The 22956-nt window shown below is 43.2% G+C and overlaps 1 protein-coding gene across 1 annotated transcript in view; it reads left to right on the top strand.

Annotated features, from left to right (window-relative positions):
- Window positions 1-1582: 1582 nt before the first annotated feature.
- SGPP2 (sphingosine-1-phosphate phosphatase 2) overlaps window positions 1583-22956 on the top strand; it is a gene marked incomplete at both ends in the record, with an annotated part of 113909 nt that continues 92535 nt past the window's right edge. Inside the window, one exon of the mRNA XM_082658714.1 lies at window positions 1583-1801. Within this exon, the coding sequence (XP_082514840.1) occupies window positions 1583-1801 (219 nt within the window). The remainder of the gene's footprint in view (window positions 1802-22956) is intronic.

The following is a 22956-nucleotide window of genomic DNA, read 5'->3' as shown; positions in this document are numbered from 1 at the left end:
CAGCAGCGAAGACCCAACGCAGCCAAAAAATAAATAAATAAAAAAATATTAAAAAAAAAAAAGAACAGGTCCGAAACCACTACAATTCCAGCTGTTAAAACTAAACCACAAAAACAACAACAAACTAAACCACAGGGTTTGGTCCCAGTGACTGTAAATGACAGCAACATTGAGGAGAGAAGCCTTCTGCTTCTAGGATTGAACATCTCTGTGTGTGACACAGCTGGATTTTGACGGCAGCTCTGTACTTCTTCTGTGAGTTAAGTGGGGAACGGTATTTCCCAATAGTTTCATTGCTCTCAGCCACCTTGATTTTGCTCACCAGACAGGACTGGGAAGGAGAGAGGAAACTCAGGCATGAGGGAGACCAGTCATCCTTGAAAGCTACATCCCAAAGACCTGAATTGACATCTGGAAAAACAAGGTCGTGGCAGGTGTTCCTCCATAGTCATTTGTGCAACCAAATACTTGGCAGGACTTACCCTGGGCCACCAGGAAATGCTCAGCCTTCCGCTGCAGACTGAAGACAGAAGGATTGAGTTGCACTTTCGTTGCAAGCAGGTCATCTGGGCCTAATTTGACTGTTGCCTTTCACTCCCTGTGAGGAAGTGCCGTGCCGCTAGAAGATTCAGGAGGGAGGAGGGAAAACGAAGGTCGACCAGCAGGATGTTTTCTTTGCTGTTCTGCTGAGATCCCTAAAGCAGGTGCAGGTGTGGGGAGAAGTCAACCTCCTCGCGGTCCTTCAACACCTTGTTCTCTTCGGGTCTAAAGGTCTAGAGGCAGAGCGGAAAAAAGAAGTAGGAGAGGGGCAACCACCATCTTTCTTAATGCGGAAAGCCAAGAAAGAATCAATTTTCCTTTCCACCTGCCTCAAAGTGTTCCCCAGTTGCCAAATCACAAGGGCAAGTGTAGGGACGCAGAGGATGACTCAGGATCCACTTCGAACCTCCTCGGTGGAGCAAGGTCAAAGAAGTTTGGGCCCGTGGGGAGACGTTGCATCACGCAGAGTTTGGTAAGAACTTGGGAATCTTCCCTAGGGGGGCTCCCTCTACCTGCCGGAGGTGGGCAAAGGCAGGACTACAGGCGGGATGCGGGGAGCTGGAGGGGAAATCAGACCTCCCCTTGAGCTCAAAAGTGAAAGGAAGGTCACTAAGCGATCAGCCGGCGCACGCCAGGATGGACTCACGCAGGCCCACACGTGCTCGGCCGCTCCCCATTAGGCAGCACTTCTGCACCAGCCGGGAGGGGTGGAGGAGGCGCGCTCGGGCGCAGAGAGGCGCGGTGTAGACACCTGTACCCTTTCGCCCAGTTCCGAGCGGGCCGGACGCCGGGGATCGCCCGAGCCCGCCCGGGCCCGCCGGGAAGGAAAGGAGGGCGGACGTGCCTGGCGCAAGGTGAAGGCGAACACCTGGACGTCCGCGTGCGCGGGGCGGGCGCTAGGACCCGAGCGGCGCACCTGTTGGCTGGCGCCCCGGGCCCCGCCCGCCACCCCGAGCGCCCGGCCCGGCGAGGGCGAAGGCAGGAGGGACGGTGCGAGCGGGGGGCACCGGGTGGTGGTGGCGGCGGCGGCCCCGGGATCACCATGGCCGAGCTGCTCTGGAGCCTGCAGGATTCCCAGCTCGTCGCCCGCTTCCAGCGCCGCTGCGGGCTCTTCCCCGCGCCGGATGAAGGCCCCGGCGAGCCCTGTGCTGGCCCCGCGGAGGGCGCGGCGCGGGCGCCCGGGCTCGGGCATCTCCCCGCAGCCAAAGGCAGGGGCGCCGAGGAGCCGGCCAGTGGGCTGCGGAGAGTCGCGGTCCCGCAGGTAACCGCGGGCCAGGTGTTCGCAGTGGTGGGGGGAGGGGACAGCTCGCCCCGCCGCCTGCGGACTTGCTGGTCCTGGCGACGCGGCGGTGGGTGCGCGCCGATCCTGCCGTGCCGAGAGGGCCCCATACCCTAGCGGCGACCCGGCTGCCCGCGCTGTGGGTACCAGGGAGGGGTGGGTGGGAGTCCAATCCCTAGGATGACATCCTCTAACGCTACCAGGTGGCAACCAGGTCTAGTAAGACTTCAGAAGCCCCCAGAGCTTTAAATGCAGCCTATTTGGAGACTTTCTAGTTTCATAAGTAATTAAATTTATGTTCATGCGTATTCTCCCAAATGTGTAAGAGTTACATAATTGAAAAGAGGAGCGGAGACGTCCTTGGCATTTTCACAAGAGGCTTCCCTGAGGAGAAATTCTGACTACTCCCCCCAGGATTCTGAGTTTCCGCCCATCCCCCTTTCTTTGATCCGCACTAAAGGCGTGGAGCGGGGCTCAGCGCGCCCTTCACCGTCCTGCAACGCCAGCTCTAAGGACAGAATTTCGGGTTTAAATATTGCTGCTGGAGAGATTTATAAAGCCCACCCCCTACCTCCAGTGATGTCGTCCAGACAGCGCTTCGCTCTCTCCTTCCCCCAGAGTCTTAGGGTCCCTCCTGCCTGGTGGGTCTCTTATTAACTGGCACCAGTGACTTTTAACAGACGCTGTCAGGAGTGAAGCTAACCACGCTGTCCTCTAGGCGTTCACAGTGTGGTTACACAATCCACTGCGGCTTTGGGAAGCCAGCGCGTCGTCGCAGTGCACAGGGACTCCAGAGGGGAGGGCCCAGACAGGCTGCAGATGCTAATGTGCCGGGGCTGCTGTCTGCCGGGGCGCAGGGCTGCCCTCTGGGAGGGAGGGCTCCCTGCAGCTATGAGATGCCCTGGGCCGCCACAGAAGCTGCCCTTCTGGGGAGGGGAGGTAGAAAGTGTGGCAAATGAAAACTGAAACAATGTATTAATTACAACTCTTGGCGGGGGTGGTGGAGGAAACCGCGTATTTTTCTTCCTAAAAGTTTTGGTGACAGCAGGATGGCCTTTATGTGTAGATTTCTAGATCTAGTAACTGAGGAATTATGAAGAACCTGGCTTCCATGTGCGATGGAATATTATGGGCATTAAATTGTAGGATTTATTTAGAGGCTGGGGGGTGGGTTCCAGTCCAGAGAAATCTTCCTGCGTAGTATTTTTTTTTTCCATCTCTTGTTGTTCATTCTCTGTCCCCATGACACCCAGTAACTTTTAGATGAGTTTGAGAGCCCCCTTTCCCCTTCCCCTTTCCTCTCGCGTTGTCTTTAAAATGGGGCAGAGGGAAGGAATAAGAACCAGTCTCCATCCTGAAATGCTGTTTGGCGTTTTCTGTGCACACACACTTTATACCCACAGGCAGATGCACGGGCAGCTCTCTGTTGCTCTCTCCTCAAGGGTCTACTCTGTCTCCCTAATTCAGGAAGCTGGCGAAGAGCGCATTTTCCCCTTAGTGTTTCTCAAAGTGTTTTAAACATTACCCTTAGTCATGTAACTTTCAATTCTGGAAAAGGACCATCTTGCCCTTTAAAAGCGAGATGAGCAGATTTTCTTGTAGAGAGGTGTTATCTTGCCACCTGAAGACCCTGATCATTCAGTGAACCAAACGGAAGGGTCGCCCCCTTTCCATCCTACACACGACCTCACTTACTATCGATCATGTAAAAGTAAGAGAGCTAAAAATTCACGATAAGAAATCACCACATTGGTGTGTGATGGGGAAAAAATGAGAGCACTTGATAAATAATGGGTTAATGTTTTTAAAGGTGGGTTGGTGTCAAGTGACTTGGAAAGATTAATACTTTGCAAGTACAGGTGGAGTTGCCAAAAGAAAACAATTGCATACCTGCCCCGTATAATTGATAAGACCTTAAGGGGACAGCTGACAAAACTTCTCTCCAACAACTACTCTTCCCCTTGGCCTCTGGCCTTTGCCTGGCCTGTGGCCTGTGCCTCCCTGAGCTCCCTGTCCTTCTTTCTCTAAATAAACTCCCATTCATCCTTCAGTTTCAAAGGTCAATTCCTCAGGAGACACTTTCACTCACCTTCCAGTCTCCCTCCTCCTTTTATGGGTTCTCTTTGCTCCTGTGTTTCTTCACAGCAGTTATCACATTGTGCAGGCACACCTTTGTGCAGATATCTGATTATTGGCCGCCTCTTCCAGTGAATGATAAGCTCTAAGAATGCACGCAACTTGTCTAGCTTGCTCAGTATTTTCTCCTCATGGCCCGGCATGTGGGAGCTCAGTGAATTTTGTAAACTAGTGAGTGTGGATGGCAATATAAAATTGCGCTTTAAAAGCAAAACAAGCAGATATTCTTGCAGAGACGTGTCTTGCTGCTTGAACAACCCGGGCATTCGGTGAGGCCAATGGTGGGGTTTCCCCCTTCCCATCTAACACCCTTCACTCACTATATCGTGAAAAAGAGGGAGCTAAGAATTCAAGATAAGAAATTGAGGATTTTTAAAAACTGAAGCGTGAATATTGAAAATCAAATTTTTCCACATAACTTAGAAGTCAGGCAGCACCAGGGTATTGATTTAAGACACTTCAAACAATAGTGAAGTTGTTTTCTTCAACAATCGAAGTTGTTCTTAGATTGCAACAAATCTAATCTTTCTCACCTCCCATGTTTTCTGTATTTCTTGTACTGCTTAAAGCAGGGACAAGTAGGGAAATGACTAAGTGAGGGCTTCCATTACACATTCTTGTAACACCACACGCCACTAGCTTCAAGATTAACTACACGTTTACAAACCAGGTCTGGGCTGGGCTTGCACAAAGCTGTCATTGAATAAATCAGACTGGCCCTCATAGATTTCCCAGTAGCCATGCATGTCACAGACAGAAAAGGTTTGCGTCCTAAAGAGTTGAATGCTTTGTTGAGGGCTTTCCAGATATCACACGGTCAGATCGGTGACTTAAGTCTAAACTTTTTTCTACCGTGCACACCTTCCAGGGAAACAATCCGAGGCTTCATTCTATCTGTCTCATTGGGAAGGTGTGAGGTGTTAGGACTGGTTGGGGGCAGGGTAGAGACTGGATGGAAAGAGAAACTATTGCTTTTGGTTTACAAGTGTAACTGGTTTGCAAGGGTAACCAGAGGAGGACGTTCTTGGCAGTCACCAGGAGAAAGAGACAGGGGTCCTAGGACCCAGCTAGGAGGGCAGAGGCCGGTCTCGGAATTATGTTTATTTGTTCTGGGTTAAAGCCAACCTTGAATACAATGGTATTTTGATTTCTATTATCTTCGTTCACTCAACACCATTGCATTAAGTTAGATTTTGTAGTGCCTTTCCCATTGTTATGTTAGACCGTGGTTAATCTTTCCAAACTGTACTGTGCTCAATAAATACTTTTGGATAACTATTTGCTCAGACATAGTTCTAAACTTGGATTGGGGAAGGGATCAAAATTAGGTTATTTTTAGAAGTCTTTTTGCACTCCCCGTTTTCCTCTTGAAACATTTGGGGTGCTCCAAGTCTGTCAATCTACAAAACCCCACCCTTGATTTTATGGGTTTGCTTAAGTGCAAAGGACCAGGAATCAAAAGACCAGGATCTAGGTCTGTCTGCCCTGGGATCATTCTGAACTTCTCTGGGCCTCTGTTGTCCCACCTGCAAAGTGAGCAGAGTAGAATAGAACCGTGGGTTTCCAACTGTGGCTGTACATTACAGTCAGTTAGAGGGGCTTTAAAAACAAAACAAACAAAAAAACCCATGTCCAGGATCCAGGTCAGAAGTGGGACCCCAGAGAAGCTGGCAAACAGAAGGGGGAAGCTCTGAATTCTCTTCCCCTGGGATCCACCACCTTAGTGTGTTCAGGACAAGGTGGTGATGGCTGGAAGCAGAGGTCATGGTGGCTGTGGATGTCTGGGCTTGATTATATCTAAACTGGCCGACAGATCAGTCTTCAAGTGTTGATTATCTTCAGATGGGTGCTCAGGTAGGAAATGACAAAATAAGCCACTTTGAAAAGGTACATTTGATCTTTTTCTAGTTGCAGATATTGTTCAGATGAGAAAACTTGGAAAAAATACAAAGAAAAAGTTAAATCCATGCCCATTATACCACTGCCCAAAGATAATCACTCGGTAAATGTTCAACCTGATTTTTTTTTTTTTTTTGCGGTACGCGGGCCTCTCACTGTTGTGGCCTCTCCCGTGGCGGAGCACAGGCTCCGGACGCGCAGGCTCAGCGGCCATGGCTCACGGGCCCAGACGCTCCGCGGCATGTGGGATCTTCCCGGACCGGGGCACGAACCCATGTCCCCTGCATCGGCAGGCGGACTCTCAACCACTGTGCCACCAGGGAAGCCCCCTCTGCCTATTTTTAAATTGGGTTGTTTGGTTTTTCGCTCTTGAGTTGTATTCTTAATATATTTTTGAAATTAACCTCTCTTATCAGATATATGATTTGCAATTATTTTCTCTCATTTAGTTAGGTTGCCTTTTCATTTTATTGATGAATTTCCTTTGCTGTGAAGAAGGCTTTTAGTTTGATGTAGTCCAGCTTGTTTATTTTTGCTTTCGCTGCCTCGACTTTGGGTGTCAAATCCAAAAATCATGGCCAAGACTGATGTCAGTCTTTGATTGCTTTCTTAATTTAAATTTCCAGACTTGTAATTGCTGTGTAGAAATATGCATATATGTTGGCTTTTTATAGGTATTACCAACTTGTCCCACAGAAAGGGTGGAGGGATACGTAACTAGGAGTGCAGGTTTTCCTATACCCTCACCAATCTTAGGTATTAACATTCTCTTTAATCTTTGGAGAAAATAAGCCACTTCTGCTTCTATCTCATCTTTGCTTCCTTTATTTCCAGCTAACATTTATTGATCAGCTACTGGGTTTCTGAGACCGTCCTCAGCCTTAAAGATACAAAGATAAATAAGATTTAGTTCCTGCCCTGGGAAAGCCACCAAGAAAATGGTGCAATGCAACCAGTGCTAGAGTATAGAAGAAGAAATATGTGGTCAGGGAGACAGTAGCAGGAGTAATGGTGATCCCTAGGGGAGCCCATGACATCTTGAGTCAAGTACGAGGCAAGTAGATGAAAATGTGAGAATCTCTTTTCTTTACATGGAAATCTCATGTAATAAAACATAAAGACACGTTATTATTTTTGATGAATAGTGACAAGTTCAACTTGGGTATCATAAGAGTCCCAGCAGGAGACAGATGGCCTACTGATAAGGGGTCATTGAAACCCTTAAAAATGGTTAAAGTGGCAAATTCTGTGTTATGAATATTTTACCTCAATTTACCAAAGAAAAAGAGAAGAAAGAAAAAACGATATAACGTAGGTTCTACTCTACTTCAAGGAGAGAAAGCATAACTTCCCTCTCCTTAAGTGTGAGCTGCACACAGTGACTTCCTTCTAAAGAGTACAATATGGAAAGAGCCCCTACATTTTACAATGTAGGAACCTGATGGACACTACCTCAGCCAGGTGATCAAGGCTGACGTCATCAGTGATAAGTCATGATGATGGATGTGTTCTTGGTTTGTGTTGAAACGATATACTCTTGACACATGTTGAAAATGTCACTTCACCTCTGTGGTCTTCTTCCCCCAAACCCAAACCCCTATTCTAATCATGAGAAAGAAATCAGACAAATCCCATTTGAGGGGCATTCTACAAAAAACCTGTACTCTTCAACACTGTCAAGGTCATCAATCACGAGGAAAGTCTGAGGAACTGTCACAGCCAAGAGGAACCTAAGGAGATATGACTACTAAGTGTAATTGTGGAGTCCTGGATGGGCCCCTAGAACAGAAAAAAAGGACATTCAGTAAAAACTAAGGAAGTCTGAAAAGAATATGGACCTTGGTTAAAAATAACCCGTTAGTATTGTAACCAGTGAATCATACTAATAAGACGTTAAAGATCAGGAAACGGGCTGCAGAGTATATGGGAAGAATGTGGAATATGTGGGAACTCTCTATACTATGTTCTAAATTTCTCTCTAAATTGGGAATTCCCTGGCAGTCCAGCGTTAGGACTCAAGGTTAGTCAGTGCTTAGGACTCCTCACTTGCACTGCAAGGGGCACAGGTTCAATCCCCAGTCGGGGGAACTGAGATCCCACAAGCCATGCAGCCTGGCCAAAAATAAATAAATAAATAAATAGAAGAAAATACATTTTTCTGTAAATTGAAAACTGTTCTAAAAAAATAAAAGTCTATTTAAAATTTTTTAAAAGGGGGTGGGTAATTGAAGGGAGTTCAAAGATGGGATCATTTACAAAGATGTAGGCAGGGCTGGAAAAAAATCAGCACGGGAGGATGAAGTGTCCTGGAACAGGCAACTTCAGCCTAGAAAGGCAAGGGGAGAGGATAGCGTCTGGTAACCCCAGACCCAAGGAGAGCTTAGCTGTCAGAGAGAGGCCCCTGACTGGAGCTGAGGCCTTTAGTAGAGAAGGAGCCACAGCCAGGCGGGAGGAGAGGGGGAAATACATCTCACACTTCTTCTCTGTGTGCCCTCTTATATCCTGCCAATACCTCTCCTCGTCCAAATTCAACCAGAAGCCAGGGAGCTTGGGCTGATGCAATCCGAGAAGGTCGGCCTCCCTGGAGAAACATGGAGAGTGGATCTGGAAGGACGAATGGAGAATATCCAGCACACGTTGTGTAAGGAAACTGGTGAGGTTATATTGGATAGAGTGTTGAGCTAGAGCCAGAGTTTCAGGCTAAACCCTTAGTGTGGCTTCCTGCAGAACTTGGACTTCATCCTATAGACAGGGGGATGGCAAATCAATTTCATCCCATGTGCCAAATCAGAATTTTCAACTCAGGCGCGGTGCTGAGAAAGGTTCTCGGGTGTCAGTGTGCTTAATCGGAAAGAGTGTGGGATTGAATGGCAATGCCTCTGTGGGGCACTGAGGGACTTGGTGCTAAAGCATTTAAGAAATGGCCATGTTGGGCTTCCCTGGTGGCGCAGTGGTTGAGAGTCCGCCTGCCGATGCAGGGAACACGGGTTCGTGCCCCGGTCCGGGAAGATCCCACGTGCCGCGGAGCGGCTGGGCCCGTGAGCCATGGCCGCTGAGCCTGCGCGTCCGGAGCCTGTGCTCCGCAACGGGAGAGGCCACAACAGTGAGAGGCCAGCGTACCAAAAAAAAAAAAAAAAAAAAATAGAAATGGCGATGTTATATTCAAACAACAGCAAATATGGAATTAATGTTAAATCAAGCCTTAGTGTCTGTTTTGGGTTCTTGGTGATACTTTGAGTGTCTCCTGCGCCTGTAAATGCCTTAGGAGGGAAGAGACCACAAATGGTTTCTTAAGATGTAGGTTGCCATGTTTTGAATCAGGGGACCCCATCATTATGGCTACAAGCTGACTGGATCAGGGGTCAGCCCTTGAGTCAAAAGCAGCCTCTTTAGGCTGGTCAGCATCTTATGAAATGGCCTTGCATGGGAACTTCACCTAATTGGGATACTGCGTAATGGAGAGTGACTAATGGAACCAATCAGATCGCTCCCTTAGGGACTCTGAATGGAAGATCCAGACCTCAGACGTAGAGACATAAATGGTAGAGTCGTGATGGACTTCAGAGAGAAAAAGGAGGTCATAAACAGAAGCCTTGAGACAGAAAAAGCAGTAGCAAGGCAGATGTCCACAGTAGAGACGAGGGCAGAACGCCTGCACCAGTGGGTGGCAAAAGCAGCAGGAAAAACTCCACGTGGAGAAAGAAGGCAAGTCTTGAGTGGTAGACTCCCCTTCGGAGGGGGGAGGTGCTAGAGGACTGCTGACTTTGAGCTGGAATGGCACACGGTGAGGCTCACACCGCTGCAGGTGTATTTCCTTACTTCTGAGGATGACTTTACAACTCCTCTCACTGGAGGGGACCTGAGTGGCTCTCCACTTGCAACCAGAACATGCTGGTCTCTAGTGCTCCGAAGACTTGCACATAATTGGAATTAAATCATTAGTTCTAGCATTTTTGTGAAGCTGGGAATGGGGGCGGCGGGGGGGCGCTGTGAGGGAGGGACCAGGGTCCTCTTCCTCACCTGTGCATCCCCAGTCTAACATATGCTTGGAACATATTAACCTGTCAACAGGAACTTAACGATCCCTGTTGAATGAAGCATGTAAGGGTGTGCTAAACTCAACATTTTCTTTCTTGGCAGAAATGTGGTCGCCTGCCCTCTCCTGTCAGAACTGGGGTCATTTTACCCCTGAACACTTTACCTGGCTGTGTCTTTCTTTAGCTTAATGGCTTTTTTTTTCGGTGTTAGCTCTGTCCTTTTTACCAGGAAACTGATGAAGGTTTTTGACTAATGAATAACTTTTTTATTGGTTTGCTGTCTTCTGTTGGACACCGTGAAGGGAGTTCAGGTATTGCTAAAAATTGATGACGGTGAAACACCTGTCAACCTTTAAAATGTGATTAGATAACTGTGCTTTTTTTAGGAAGGCGTTGACAGCAAGTCTAATCTAATTTTACCTTTCTTATAATTGAGGTGTTGAAATTTTCCAGTTTTAAAAGCACTTTCACCTCTGTGGGTATAGTTAATGATTAAATCCTCTGTTGTCCCGATAAGAATTATGTCTCGAGCAAAGGCATTCTTCTTACATTTTATTTGGCATACAATTTTCCTGGGAGAAAATACTGTCAGTGTCTCCTGGCAACACATATAGAAGGCTCCTATCTGTGTTAGAAAACTATGGAAATCCTAAAACTGGGGCATCCGCTGGTCTTTACAATTCTGCTTGCCTGGTGAGATACTTTCTGCATATTAAGAAAACGAGATACGGAAAAATCCGGTCGAAACTGATTCACATTTTTTTCCTCTCACTCTTGCTTCAAACCGTGTGGGCTAATTAGCAAACTGTTTTGAAAACAAAGAAAAAATCCTTAGGCATGGGCCAGGGTGGATGGGAGGGAGATGAGTGAACCACCAGAGATCTTGAGGGCGCGGTTAGGAATCTTGGGAAGGGGAGTAATGGTTTCCTCAAACTATTTTGAAATATTACCTCTAGTCCTCCAAATGCTTATGGCAGTTTTATACCTCTTTGTTTAATAAAACAAGATGAAACGATCCAAAACAAAACACTGGGTTCATACTTGCTTTTGTTAATGCCATATATTTGTAATCATGCCTCCAGGAGAAATGTCCTCTGTCATCTCCGGGTACGTTTTGATTTTTCCAAGTGGCAAAAACTTAGTTCTCATAGAATTTTATGGGAAACAGCTCCTCAAAGCAGGAACTCCTCTGAGTGGAGGAAGAGTTGATGATAGTGAGAAGAGGGCTCCTGGGGGTAAAATGTTGGCAGCTGAGAGACGGGGGCTTAATTGGTGGGGAAAGGGCATAGGTGAACTTTTTTTTTTTTTTGCAGTTAAAAAAAAAATCATCCCCTCTTGATAGGTGACTTAAAAGGTAGCCGTGAAATAGAACATCAAAGATATTGTTAAAAGCGTGACAAGTTAAAGGAGGCTCTGCTAGAAATTGGTTGGTTTTCTTCTCCTTTCTGAATTTTGATTGATTTTTTTTCAACTAGGAAGGTGTCCAATACTTTGGAATTACTTTTTATGCTTTTCTACTATTAAAGGAATGCATGTTTATGTTAGAAATAGTGGAAGACACCGAAAAGTATAAAGAAGAAAACAAAATCCTGCCATAATTTTGCAACCCAGAGAAAAATATTAAAGTTTTAGAGTATTGTTTCCTTTTATCTCTATGAAAACATAGAATATTTAAGTTATCAACATCCTATGCACGTATAATACTGGGATCAACATTGGTCACTCATATCATGAGCATTTCCCCACATAACCGAACATTCTTTAATTATATGATTTAATAGTTGTATTATAGTTTATCATACGATTGTAACTTAATTTTTTAAAGCATTTCCTAAAGTATGTATTTTGTTGTTTCATTGTTTATCTTTTACTTCAACTGGAGTTTAAATATTTAATTGCTTCCTGAGAACTGGAAGAGAAGCATATTTCAGAGCTCTTCACGCTAACTACCAAATTGCTTTTTGGAAAATGTATCTCAATTATTGTTCTGAACAGCAATGCAAGACTGCTAGCCCATTGTCAGCATTCTTTATCTTCTTGTTGTCCATTTTCTTTTTCTTTATTATAACTTCAGTATAATAAGTGCAGAGATATTAAATGTACAACCTGATAAATTTGACTGTATGTCTAGATCCCGGTAACTATTGCCCAGGTAGAGATATAGTGCAGTTCCAGAAACTCAACAAGCTCCCTCAGGCCGCTCCTGCCAGTCGATACCACTCTAACCCCCAGTAACTGCTGTTTTCCCTCCGTCACCATAGCATAGTTTCACCTCTTCTTGAACTTCACATAAATGAGTCATATAGGATGTACGTTTTTCATGCCCTGCAGCGTCCATTGCACAAACATAATTTATTTATCAATTCTGTTTATGGACACTTAGGTTTTTATGAATAAAGGACAGCATCAAGTATTTTCTTTAAAACATTCTTATTTTTAACTTTCATTTTGAAATAAAACTTTAAAAGGTTTGCAAAAATAGTACAAACAATTCCTATGTACTCTTGACCAATATTCTCCTAATGTTAACATCATATATAACCACGGTATAATTATCAAAATGTAGACACAGTATGTAATCTATGGGCCTTATTCAGTTTTTATGAATTGATCTACTAGTCTCCTTTTGCCATTCTAGGATCTAACGTAGAACCATAAATTGCATTTAGTTGGTATTGTCTCTTTAGTCCAACCTGGAAGTTCTTCAGTCTTTCTTTGCCTTTCTTGACCTTGACTCTTGAAGGGTCCAGGCCAGTTATTTTGTATAATATTCCTCAGTCTGGGTTTGTCTGATGTTTTCTCATGATATTCAGGTTCTGTATTTTTAGCTGGAATACCACAAGAAAAATATTGTATCTTTCTTAGTGCGTCAAACCAGGAGACACACAATGTCGATTTGCTCCATTCCCAGTAATTTTAACTTTATACACCTTTAAAGGTGTTTAAGTAGTGTCTTTCAGGTAAATGTTTTCCTCTTTGTAATTAATATGTATCTTATAGGCTGGTATTCTGAGGCATTATAAATATCTTGTTTCTCTGTATATCTTCATCCTCTAATTTTGTCATCCATTTAAAAAAATAATCTGCCAAATTAATAGCAAAATGAACACACCTCATTATTTTAATTTTGTATTTCTTTTATCTCTAATGAGGATGAGTGTTTTCCTTTTGTTTAGCAGATACTTGTATTCTTTTCGTGAATGGTCATATATACTGTATCGACTTTTCCACTGTGACTTCAATGGGGGAGGTTTTTCTTACTGACTTTTTTTTTTTTCTCTTTTTTTTTTCTTACTGACTTTTGATGGTCTTCTCAGTTTATCCATTGTGTACCAAAATCTTCCGTTGTACATCAGTTAACATAAGCTCACAACTAATGGATTTCTAGTTTTTCCTTGTAACGAGAAAACGTTTAGAGCCTGAGGGAGAGAAGGATAATAAGGGAGAGTGATAGCTCCCTTCAAGGCTCTGTGGGTTTAGATACGTCATGCCTGGTCCCCTGTCCTTCTACCTGCTCCTTCCAGGTCAAGCCCATCATTTGCAGCCTGTGAAATGTTCGTGATACTTCAGTAGCCTCAGGCAGGGGCTGGAGATTCTGTGAGAGTTAAAGAAAGCATATATTCCCTAGCAACTCTGAACCAAGAAGGCAGTATATGCTTAGAGGATGTTACCCTCACTTTATGACATTATGACTGTGAAACAGAAGAATGAATTAGTTCTCTTGTGCATTTGCAGAGGGTGGCACACAATTCTGGAGTCCTCCCCGAGTCCTGCCTGCCGTGGGTCTCCCCCTTCTTGCATGGTCATTACAATACGCACATCCTCAAATAGAAGGAATGAAATGAATATTCCCAGTATTTATTCAGTTGTATATTCCTGCGTAAGCGTTGCTTTTGGAGAGGGCCCAACATCCATTGGTCCTTTAATTTTGCCTCCATCTCAGCCCATCTGAAGCCACAGTCATATTTTATTGTCCAAAAATTTTGACCCTGAAGGCCTTATCTGAAATTTCCCAACATGTTGAGTTATAAATGGTCTCACCCTGGTATTTTCATGCTTACTACCTCAGTACCATTGCAGGGATAGAAGTGGGACTTCCCACACTCATCCTCAGTACTTCCCAGTATAGGCAGGTATACCTGCATAGATTATGGCGCCCATATGTATCATAATGAAGCCCATAAAAACGAGATCCTCTCTTAGGTTTAGAATGATTTATTTGGTGATCAGTACTTCCCCTCCTCTCCCCGTGACTCACCCGACCCTCAGCCCAGTTGACTCACCAGGTAAATAATCTATGATGGGAAAATGTTACTTTTGAAAAGAGAAACTCACTTGATCTTAAAAAGTTAGTACTAAACATACATTTACCATGCAACCCACAATTGCAATCCTGGGCATGTATCACAGAGATACGAGATCTTCTTCACACAAAAACTCGTACATGATGGTTCCCAGCAGCTTTATTTGTAGTAAGCCCCAAACTGGAAACAATCAGAATGTCCCTCAGCAGATGAATGGCTCTGCAAACTGTGGTACATCCATACCATGGAACACCATTCAGCAATAAAAAGGAAGGAACGATTGATACACCCAACAGCTTGGATGGATCCCAAGGGCATGAACCTGAATGAAAAAGCCAATCTGAAAAGATCACATACTGTATAATTCCATTTATCTAACATTCCTGAAATGACACAGTTATAAAGATGGAAAACAGATTGGTGGTTGCCAGGGATTAAAAATGGGGGCATGACTATAAAAGGGTGTAACAAGGGATATCTTTGTGGTGATGGAATAGTTTTATAATTTGATGACAGTAGTCGCTAATAAGGCTACACATGTGGTAAGTTGTCCTAACACTGTACACACACACACTGTACCAGTGTTAGATTCCTGGTTTTGATAACTAATTATGTGAGGTATAATTATGTGAGATGTAACCATTGGGAGGAAATGGGTGAAGGCTACACAGTGTCTCTCTCACTACCTTTGCTGATCCTCGTGAATCTACGTTTAAAAATCAATACTGCGGGGGCTTCCCTGGTGGCGCAGTGGTTGAGAGTCCGCCTGCCGATGCAGGGGACGCGGGTTCGTGCCCCGGTCCGGGAAGATCCCACATGCCGCGGAGCGGCTGGGCCCGTGAGCTATGGCCGCTGAGCCTGCGCATCCGGAGCCTGTGCTCCACAACGGGAGAGGCCACAACGGTGAGAGGCCCGCGTACCGCAAAAAACACAAAAAAATAAAATAAAATAAATACTGCCTTATAAAAATTGGGCCTCACAGCTTTTACTGCAGGCACTGTGTGCACTGCAGGAAGCCCAGTGTGCAGAGTGCAGCAATGGGGAGAGTTTCCTCTGAGGCCCCTCTAGAGCCCGCCGTGCTGTCGTGTCGATTTCCAGGGCTGCGGGGGTTGACTGTAAACCTCCTGCTCACTGGCCTCAGCCACCTGCCCAGGGAAAGCACAGAGAAATGTTTGAGGGTCAAAAAGAAGCACATTTGCCCTTAACTTTCATTCGACTCACTTGTTTTATAACTGCAGGATTTTTGCATTAAAAAATATTTTGTTGTTTTCTGTTTCATTGTCACTTCAAATTGGTGTTGCAAGTAGGTCAAATTCACACATCAAGTCTTCACTCTCCCCTCAGTTGTCACTTTTTCTCTGTCTACAAACATGCTTAGAATCTTCAACCCCCTCCTTACCCATCGCAGAACATCTGCATTCAGCCCTAGCATACCTAGAGTCTGACATTCTTGTCTTTCTTGAACCAAGAGGCATCTTAAAAGAGTCACCTGAGATCAACACTCCATTTCTACTATATCACTTTTTTTTACCCGGCGGCATGCTAAATGAGGACATTATCTCGCATAAAATATGATTTTTGAGGTTTACTTTGCCTGTGTGTAATTTCATTGAGGATAGCTGACCAATTTCAAATTAAAAATTATAAAAGAGAGCATTCTCTCTGATATACATAAAAAGCAAAGGAGATTTCTCTTTATTTCAATTATACTCCAGATGGCAGGGACCAAGGCAACGGCAAGGGAAGCTGAATAGACGCTCACAAACTCATGTTCTAATGGCTACTTTTCCTGGTCTCAAGGTCGACAACGTCCACTCCTCAAGTGGACCTCAACGTCCACTCCTCAAGTGGTAGACCTCCCTGCCCCTCTTTGTTAGATTTATGTTTTTCTCCTACATGTAGCTTTCATCACCAGGAAGTGTTTATCAAATATCTAATTGTAAAAGATTTTTTCAAATATGTTCTACAATGGGAAAACTTAATCACAATATCCAAAGCATATCCCCAAAGTTATTAAAATTCCATATATTTCTAGACATGGAAACACATGTATGATATATTGTTCAACCAAAAAAAAATCTAATATAAAATGTATTTATAATAGGACCGAATGTTTTAAACTGTATAAGCACGTATTTGAACAATTTTTTTTTTAAAAGGATCTGGAGTGATGAACCAAATCTTACCAGTGGTTCTTTCTGGATATTTGAAAATTTTATCTTATTCATTCTTTTCTGTATTTTCTGCATGGTTTCGTTTTGTTTACAATAGAAGGTAGTCGTTTTATATTTAGAGAAAATTAAAGGATTGTCATTTTATAGAAAAAATTCTCCTATGAGGATATGTTATACTTCTGAGGAATATTAGCTGCTAAGATTACTAACATTGTTCCATATAAGAATTTTTTTTAAATTACCATTGACATCTTTGTAACAAAATCCCAAATATCAGCTGTTTGGGTCATAATTCTTAACTTAGGGAATATTTATTAAATCCTATGAAGTACCCTGAAGCCTTCTTAAAGGTAACAATATAGCTCCCTCCATGTCTGTATAAGGACCCCCTGTGAAATTACAGAACACCTTTTCCTGCTCTGTCCAAACAACCATGTGAAATGCCAAGAGCTTAAAATACATAATGTTCTTCTGCATTATTGGGAATTTCTTAATGCAATGAAAGATTTTGGCCTCAAAAAGATCTCTTCTTTTCCTGGCCCAAAATGTATTATTAGAGAGCTCAGGAAAGTCTTAAGAAAAGTAGATGTTGTGTGTTATCACCCCACCTTCCATTCAGTTTTTGGCAAGTATTTTCTGTTGTTTCTTTACAAGCTATTTTGAAAGATCTCTTTTTACTGTTGTAGATACAAACAATTGCAAGTGGCTTTGCAGGCTCGTTAGTTACCTGATAGCAATATCTTGGGCATGTTTTGTGTTGGATCTTGGTTCCACTTAATCTGATGACGGTGATTAAAGTAAAGCGATTCTGAAGTAGGATTCGATTGAGAGCATCACAACTACCACTGCCAAATGTTCGATGTCTTTCTTAACTGAATAATATAAGAATTTATCCATTTTTATTTTAAAATAAAACATAATTACTAATTTCAAAAATTAAATGAGCGATAGTTTTTTTAAAGTAATATTTTTCACTTTCCTAAAAAATATAAAATAATTTGTAGATGATATTAATTTTAACATAATTTTATTTGGAGTTGTATTAAATCTATGGGTTAATTTTGGGATAAGTGATATCTTTATGACATAAAGTCATCTTATCCCCCTAAACATGTTATATCTTTCCATTTACTTAACTGTTTTTGTATTTTTCAGTAGAGTTTTATAACTTTTTCCATAAAATCTTGCACCCCTTTTGCTAGATTTATTCCTAGATATCTTATATTTTTGTTAGTATTAAGGCAATGTTTTGAAATTGGTTTTCTGCTGATGTGTTGGAATGCAATTGAATCTGGTGTATTGATTTGGCAACCTTGCCAAACTTTTATTAATTCCAACAAAATGTCTCTCATTTCTTTGTGCTTGCTATGAAAACAATCAAAAATGGATTTTATTTCTTCCTTTTTGATTCCTATACCTTTCATTTGTTTATTTTTTTTTCTGCCTTACTGCACGGACAAGGACCTCCAGTATTATGTTGAGCAGAAGTAGTGATAGCACACATTCTTGTCTTGTTCTTGATTTTAAGGGAATGGTTTTAACATTTCACCATGGAGTATTATACTTGGAGTTTTCCCCTCCCTCTTAGAGCTTGTTTGCCAAGAAGTGTTCTCATGAATTTTGGCTAAATTGTGTTGAATTCTTTTTCTGTATCTATAATGAGAGGATCATATGTGGGTTTTTTTTTTTTAATCTTATAAAAGGGTGAGTTAAAAGAGATTTTCTTTGTTGACCCAACCTTCCATTTATGGAATATATACTCAGTCTTTGGCATGATGTAATCAATAGCAGTATTCACTACTTATAGCAGAAATTATAAAAATATTATCTAACAGACTTTTTGTACCAGTGTATTTTTAAAGTATCTTCCTCCAGCCCCTTCTCCCACCCTTTCTGGCTTTGTTGGGTGATGTTTTTCCTAAGCACAGAAAAAACACTGGACAACTTAATGGTGTAGTTCATCTTCATGTGTCTATGAATATTAGATACATGTCGTAAAATTTGCTTAGTTATGTAAATATTCTTGAGCATATGAAATATCCTGTTCCTAAGGTGTTAACTAAATGCTTTTCTCTTGGCTAAAAATCCAAAATGTTAAAAAAAAAATAGTTTCTTTTTGCAGTGTGTTTCTGGACTCGTATTTATGAATCCACTACAGCATAACGGAGTCACATTGGAAAGATATGACTCCGGAGGCCTCTAACTTGCTCCTTCCTCAGAACAGGGACTGTTTTATAGCTCAGTATTCTGAAGATTCTGACCAAAACCAGAACAAGAATCTGCAGATCAGTGAGCGTGGGGACTGAGTGAGTAAACCAGAAATCAGAGTGACCAAGTACTGAATCACAGGATTATACCAAGCAATGCCGCGGAAGGAATCGGCATATTTGCATGTAGTGACCTTTATAAGACACCCACACTTAAAAGAAAAATGACATTTTTAGTAGTTTCTCCCCTAAAAATTGTCACATATTAAAATTGAAAATATATCACCAGACAAGAACGGCAGCTGTCTTATGAAGTAGTGCACCATGAAATGAAAGATCTAGCTTTATCCTGTGAATCATTTTTTTTTAATTTGACTTTCTTTTATTACTGAAGAGAAGGATTTAGGAGGGGCCAGCATGGAGAGAAGGAGAAACAGTGATGTTCCTTCCGGCTGCTCCTCCAATCATTTCTTCTTCCTGGTAGTTTTTGGGTGATCTGTGTTACGCTAGGAGCAGGTATTGCCATAGTTTGTTCTCCCATTTTTATCTTTTCAACCGTGGGTTTTGGTGTTGTTAACTTGGGTCGTGTGCTACAAGGATGTTGGTCGTGGTGAGCCCTTCGTGGCTGCCCTTGCTCCAGCAGAAAGCAGTGTGTTCCACGTCTGTGCTGTACTTTGCGGGGAGACAGTGTAAGGAATGGGCTAAGATGGAGTTTGGCTTCTTACGCTTCCAAACCCTGTGACCTTCGACGGATCACATAAGCTGTACCACCTTGGTTCCCTTATCTGTGAAACATTGAGGAGTGGGGAGAATAATCCCAGGTGCCTGCTAGAGTCCTGGGATGTAAATAAGATCCTCAGTGCTCGGAGTGCTGGACACATTGTGTCTGGCATCAAGCAAGCCCTCAAATGCTAACTATTTTCACCATGGTTTCTGCCGTCCCACCAGCACCAATGTATCTGCTCCAGCTCCTAATACTGCTAATGTCCCTACCTCTATTTTTATCCAATGGGCCTTTTCTGGAATGAATCTCACCTCCGACGGCAGGGCACGGGTGGTGGGGTGGGGGATGAGGAGTGTAGATGTAAGCAGTGCAAATCCTTCTGTGCCGCTTCGGAATGGCTTCTACCCTACAATTTGGGTCAATCTTATGCTTTCAGTCGTTGCATTGAAATGTACTAACTTTTGCATTCCTTCCTTCTGATAGTTTGTGGCATCTAATCATCGGCCATAAAAATGCTTTCCCAGGTCCCACTTCCCTTCATCTGAACCTGCTGAGTTATGGAAAGTGTATTTTAGAGTGTTGCTTGCTCTGAGATAGCACTGTTAATGTTCAGCCAATACATGTGAAGCACCTACTGACGTGCCAGACCCGGCATCACCCTCTGAAGTCTCAGCAGGGTGTGCCTGCAGCTCCTCCTCTGGAAGAGCTCTCAGCCTGTCAGGGGAGACAGGGAGCAGATGAACACAGCCCAGAGGCGAAAGGACAGATTCTCAAAGATCATCAATGTTCAATTGAACAAGGTCTTCCTTTCTCAGATTCCCTCGTTCCCTGTAAGAAAACTCTAAGAGAACATTTCAATAGAAGATGCTTCTAAGATTTCTGATGGAACCATTTAAGAGGATTTGAAATGTACCAAATATAGACAGACGTAGGAGAGCTGACGTTTTCAGGTTTTAGAAAACAATAAATGTGGACATCATATGGGAAAAAATCCTTGGAGACTTTTTTATTACAGCATGTGACATGTAGGTTTCATGCTTAAGACTAGAATTTTCTAAGTTAAGAGAAGTTAAAAATGGGAAAAGAAGTGTGCATGAGTAATGAGATAAAGCTTCGAACATGTGGGTTTAATCCCTGGCCAAACCCCAGCGCAGGAGAGTGTTAACTATTCAGTGACCAGAAAAAGGAGGGTCTCTCATGATCCTCTTGTCCACTGACTATGTGCGGAGTTTTGAGAATAAGGCCACCCACCGTTATAGGGCCCCACGTGAGTCATGGTCATCCCATGCGTGGTGAAGATGGTAACTAACCTTCACTGTTGGCACCTGGCCTTGCCCGGGGTGGTGGCTCTCCTTTAACCACAAAGCAGCGCTCACAAAACGGGCAGACCAAGTGTTGGGCTACACACACGCTTTGTTCACACGTGGTTTTACTAGCAACATCTTTCTATATTTTCTGGCTTCTGTCTTTTAAGAACCTGGGAGATGCGGCAGCACCTGTTTGCCTTCCTGCGCGACCGTAAGGGGTTGGTTCCCGGTTGCAGTTGCCTCCCTGAAATAGAACAGACTCCCACCCCATTTTATCCCACACCTGCAGTTGCTTTGCTGATTTATATCACTTGCTTAATCCATGTAGGCATTTGAATTTTCTGCTCCTGGTCTAGAAAATTCCAGAGTAAAGGAGAATGGCCAGCGTTCCCAGGGTAGAAGCTCTCAGGACACTCAGAAATGGTAGGAGCAGCTTCTCCTTAGTGCTGCCCTGGCATGTCCTGCCTGATACTATTTGATGTAGGCAGGGGTCCCCAGGGGAGAGACGCAGAATCACTCGAGTGGTTAGGCCATCAAACTGTTGTTGGTCGGAGTGTGCGTGGAAAAGGCTGATGACTGCTGATTAGAAGAAGCCTTGAACGTTGCCCTTTCTGAATCCTCCCAGGCTTAGGTGGACCTACCACCTGCCCCCTCCACACACTAGCCCAGGAGCTTCATCCTTGGACTAGGCTTGAGGGAAAGGATATGGTGGGTTTCGAAGAATGAAGTGGATTTGCATTGATGGAGGAGATGGAGAGAACATTCCAGAAGGAGGGAATCACAAAGTGAAGGACTGGTGGCGGGAATGAGTGTGCCATGTAGAAGGAACACTTAGGAAACCAGATGGACAAAAGCAGAGGAAAAAAGTGAAAATAAAGTTGGTTAGTTGGCTCCTCAATATGTTCTTGAATGCTAGGCTGAAAACATGGCGGGCTTCATTCTAGAGAGCTAGTCGTTGTTCCTTTTAAACAGGGGAACGACCTGAAGAATGCAGACGACGAGAAAGGTTAATTTGTGGGCTGAGTACATGGTAGGTTGAAATGATGAGAGATAAGAGAGAAGTCGGGGAGCCGTTGGAGGTGGTGGCTGAAGTCTTTCCCCTGGATTCTGGTCATGACAGGAGAATAAAGAGAAAGTGGTGAGTCAGAAACACCAAAAGCCAACTGACAAAACTCTTTTTTTTTCTTACACGAGCAGTATATGTTTACTATAGAAGCTATATAAATAATCAAAAGTTTAAAGTGAAACAGTTAATCTCAGTACCCAGATTACCCAGAGATATTCCCTCTTACTATTTTGGGGTATAGATTTCTGGACACCTTTTCTATGCATATGTTATATATATGTATATATCTTTAACAAAAATACTGGTTTCCAATCTGATTTTCTAGTTTAACGTATCTTGATCTTCGTTCCACATCAACAAATGTTTGTTTTCCATATTTTAATGACTACATAATTTTCTATTCATTATTTGCCATGATTTATTTTTGCCAGTCAGGTGAGGTCATTTCCATTTTTTTCTGCTAATGTAAACACTGTAATGAATATCTGTGTGCTTATCCTTGTTGAAGGTTCTGAGACATTTTGAAAGGATTGTCAGGACTTGAAGATGGATGCCTTCCTTGCTCATTGTATCCAAAGATAACTCAGCATTTTGACTCTAAAGAATTTGGGGCATGATGATTATGTTACTGACATAAATGAGAAAATATGGGAAAAGGAAGAATTATAATTTTGAAGGAAGGCACTATAGATCAGTTTACAATTTTTTGCTGTAGGTAACTAAACTCTGTTAATAGTTGCTTGAAATGTTTTCTTCTCATGTAACAAGAGGTCTAGAGTTGGTGAACGCTGACATTTTGTTCAGCTGCTTCACAATATCATCAAGGACTCATGATGCTAAGATGGCTGCTGTTACTCCTGGCATCATAGCCACGTTCAAGTTAAGAAAGAAGGTGGAAGTAATAGCAGCTACCTCTATCCTTTTTACAAACAAGACAAGTTTATCCAGCAGCTTCTCCTCACCCCCTCACTTCTCATTGGCTAGACTGTGTCACATGCCCACCCCTAAATGCAAATGAGGCTGGTAAAGGAGAAAGAATTGTCCAGATTGACTTGCCCCATTGCCCAAAGTCCAATCTGAGTTAGGGTTTTGCTAACAAGTCAAACATTGCTTATTAGATACCACCCACCTTTTGGGTGGTAAGCAATTCGTGATGTCTTAGATACTATGCTTTGAAAAACTGAGTTACTGCAGCATTCAGGAGGTATTTCTCTGGGCAGCAAGGAACCCTGGTATCCAGGCCAAGGCTGCATAATAGAAGAGAAGATCAGAATGATCATTGC

Source organism: Grampus griseus (assembly GCF_964374135.1).
Source record: "Grampus griseus genome assembly, chromosome: 7".
Classification (NCBI taxonomy): domain Eukaryota; kingdom Metazoa; phylum Chordata; class Mammalia; order Artiodactyla; family Delphinidae; genus Grampus; species Grampus griseus.
This window is presented reverse-complemented; position numbering and strand designations above follow the sequence as displayed.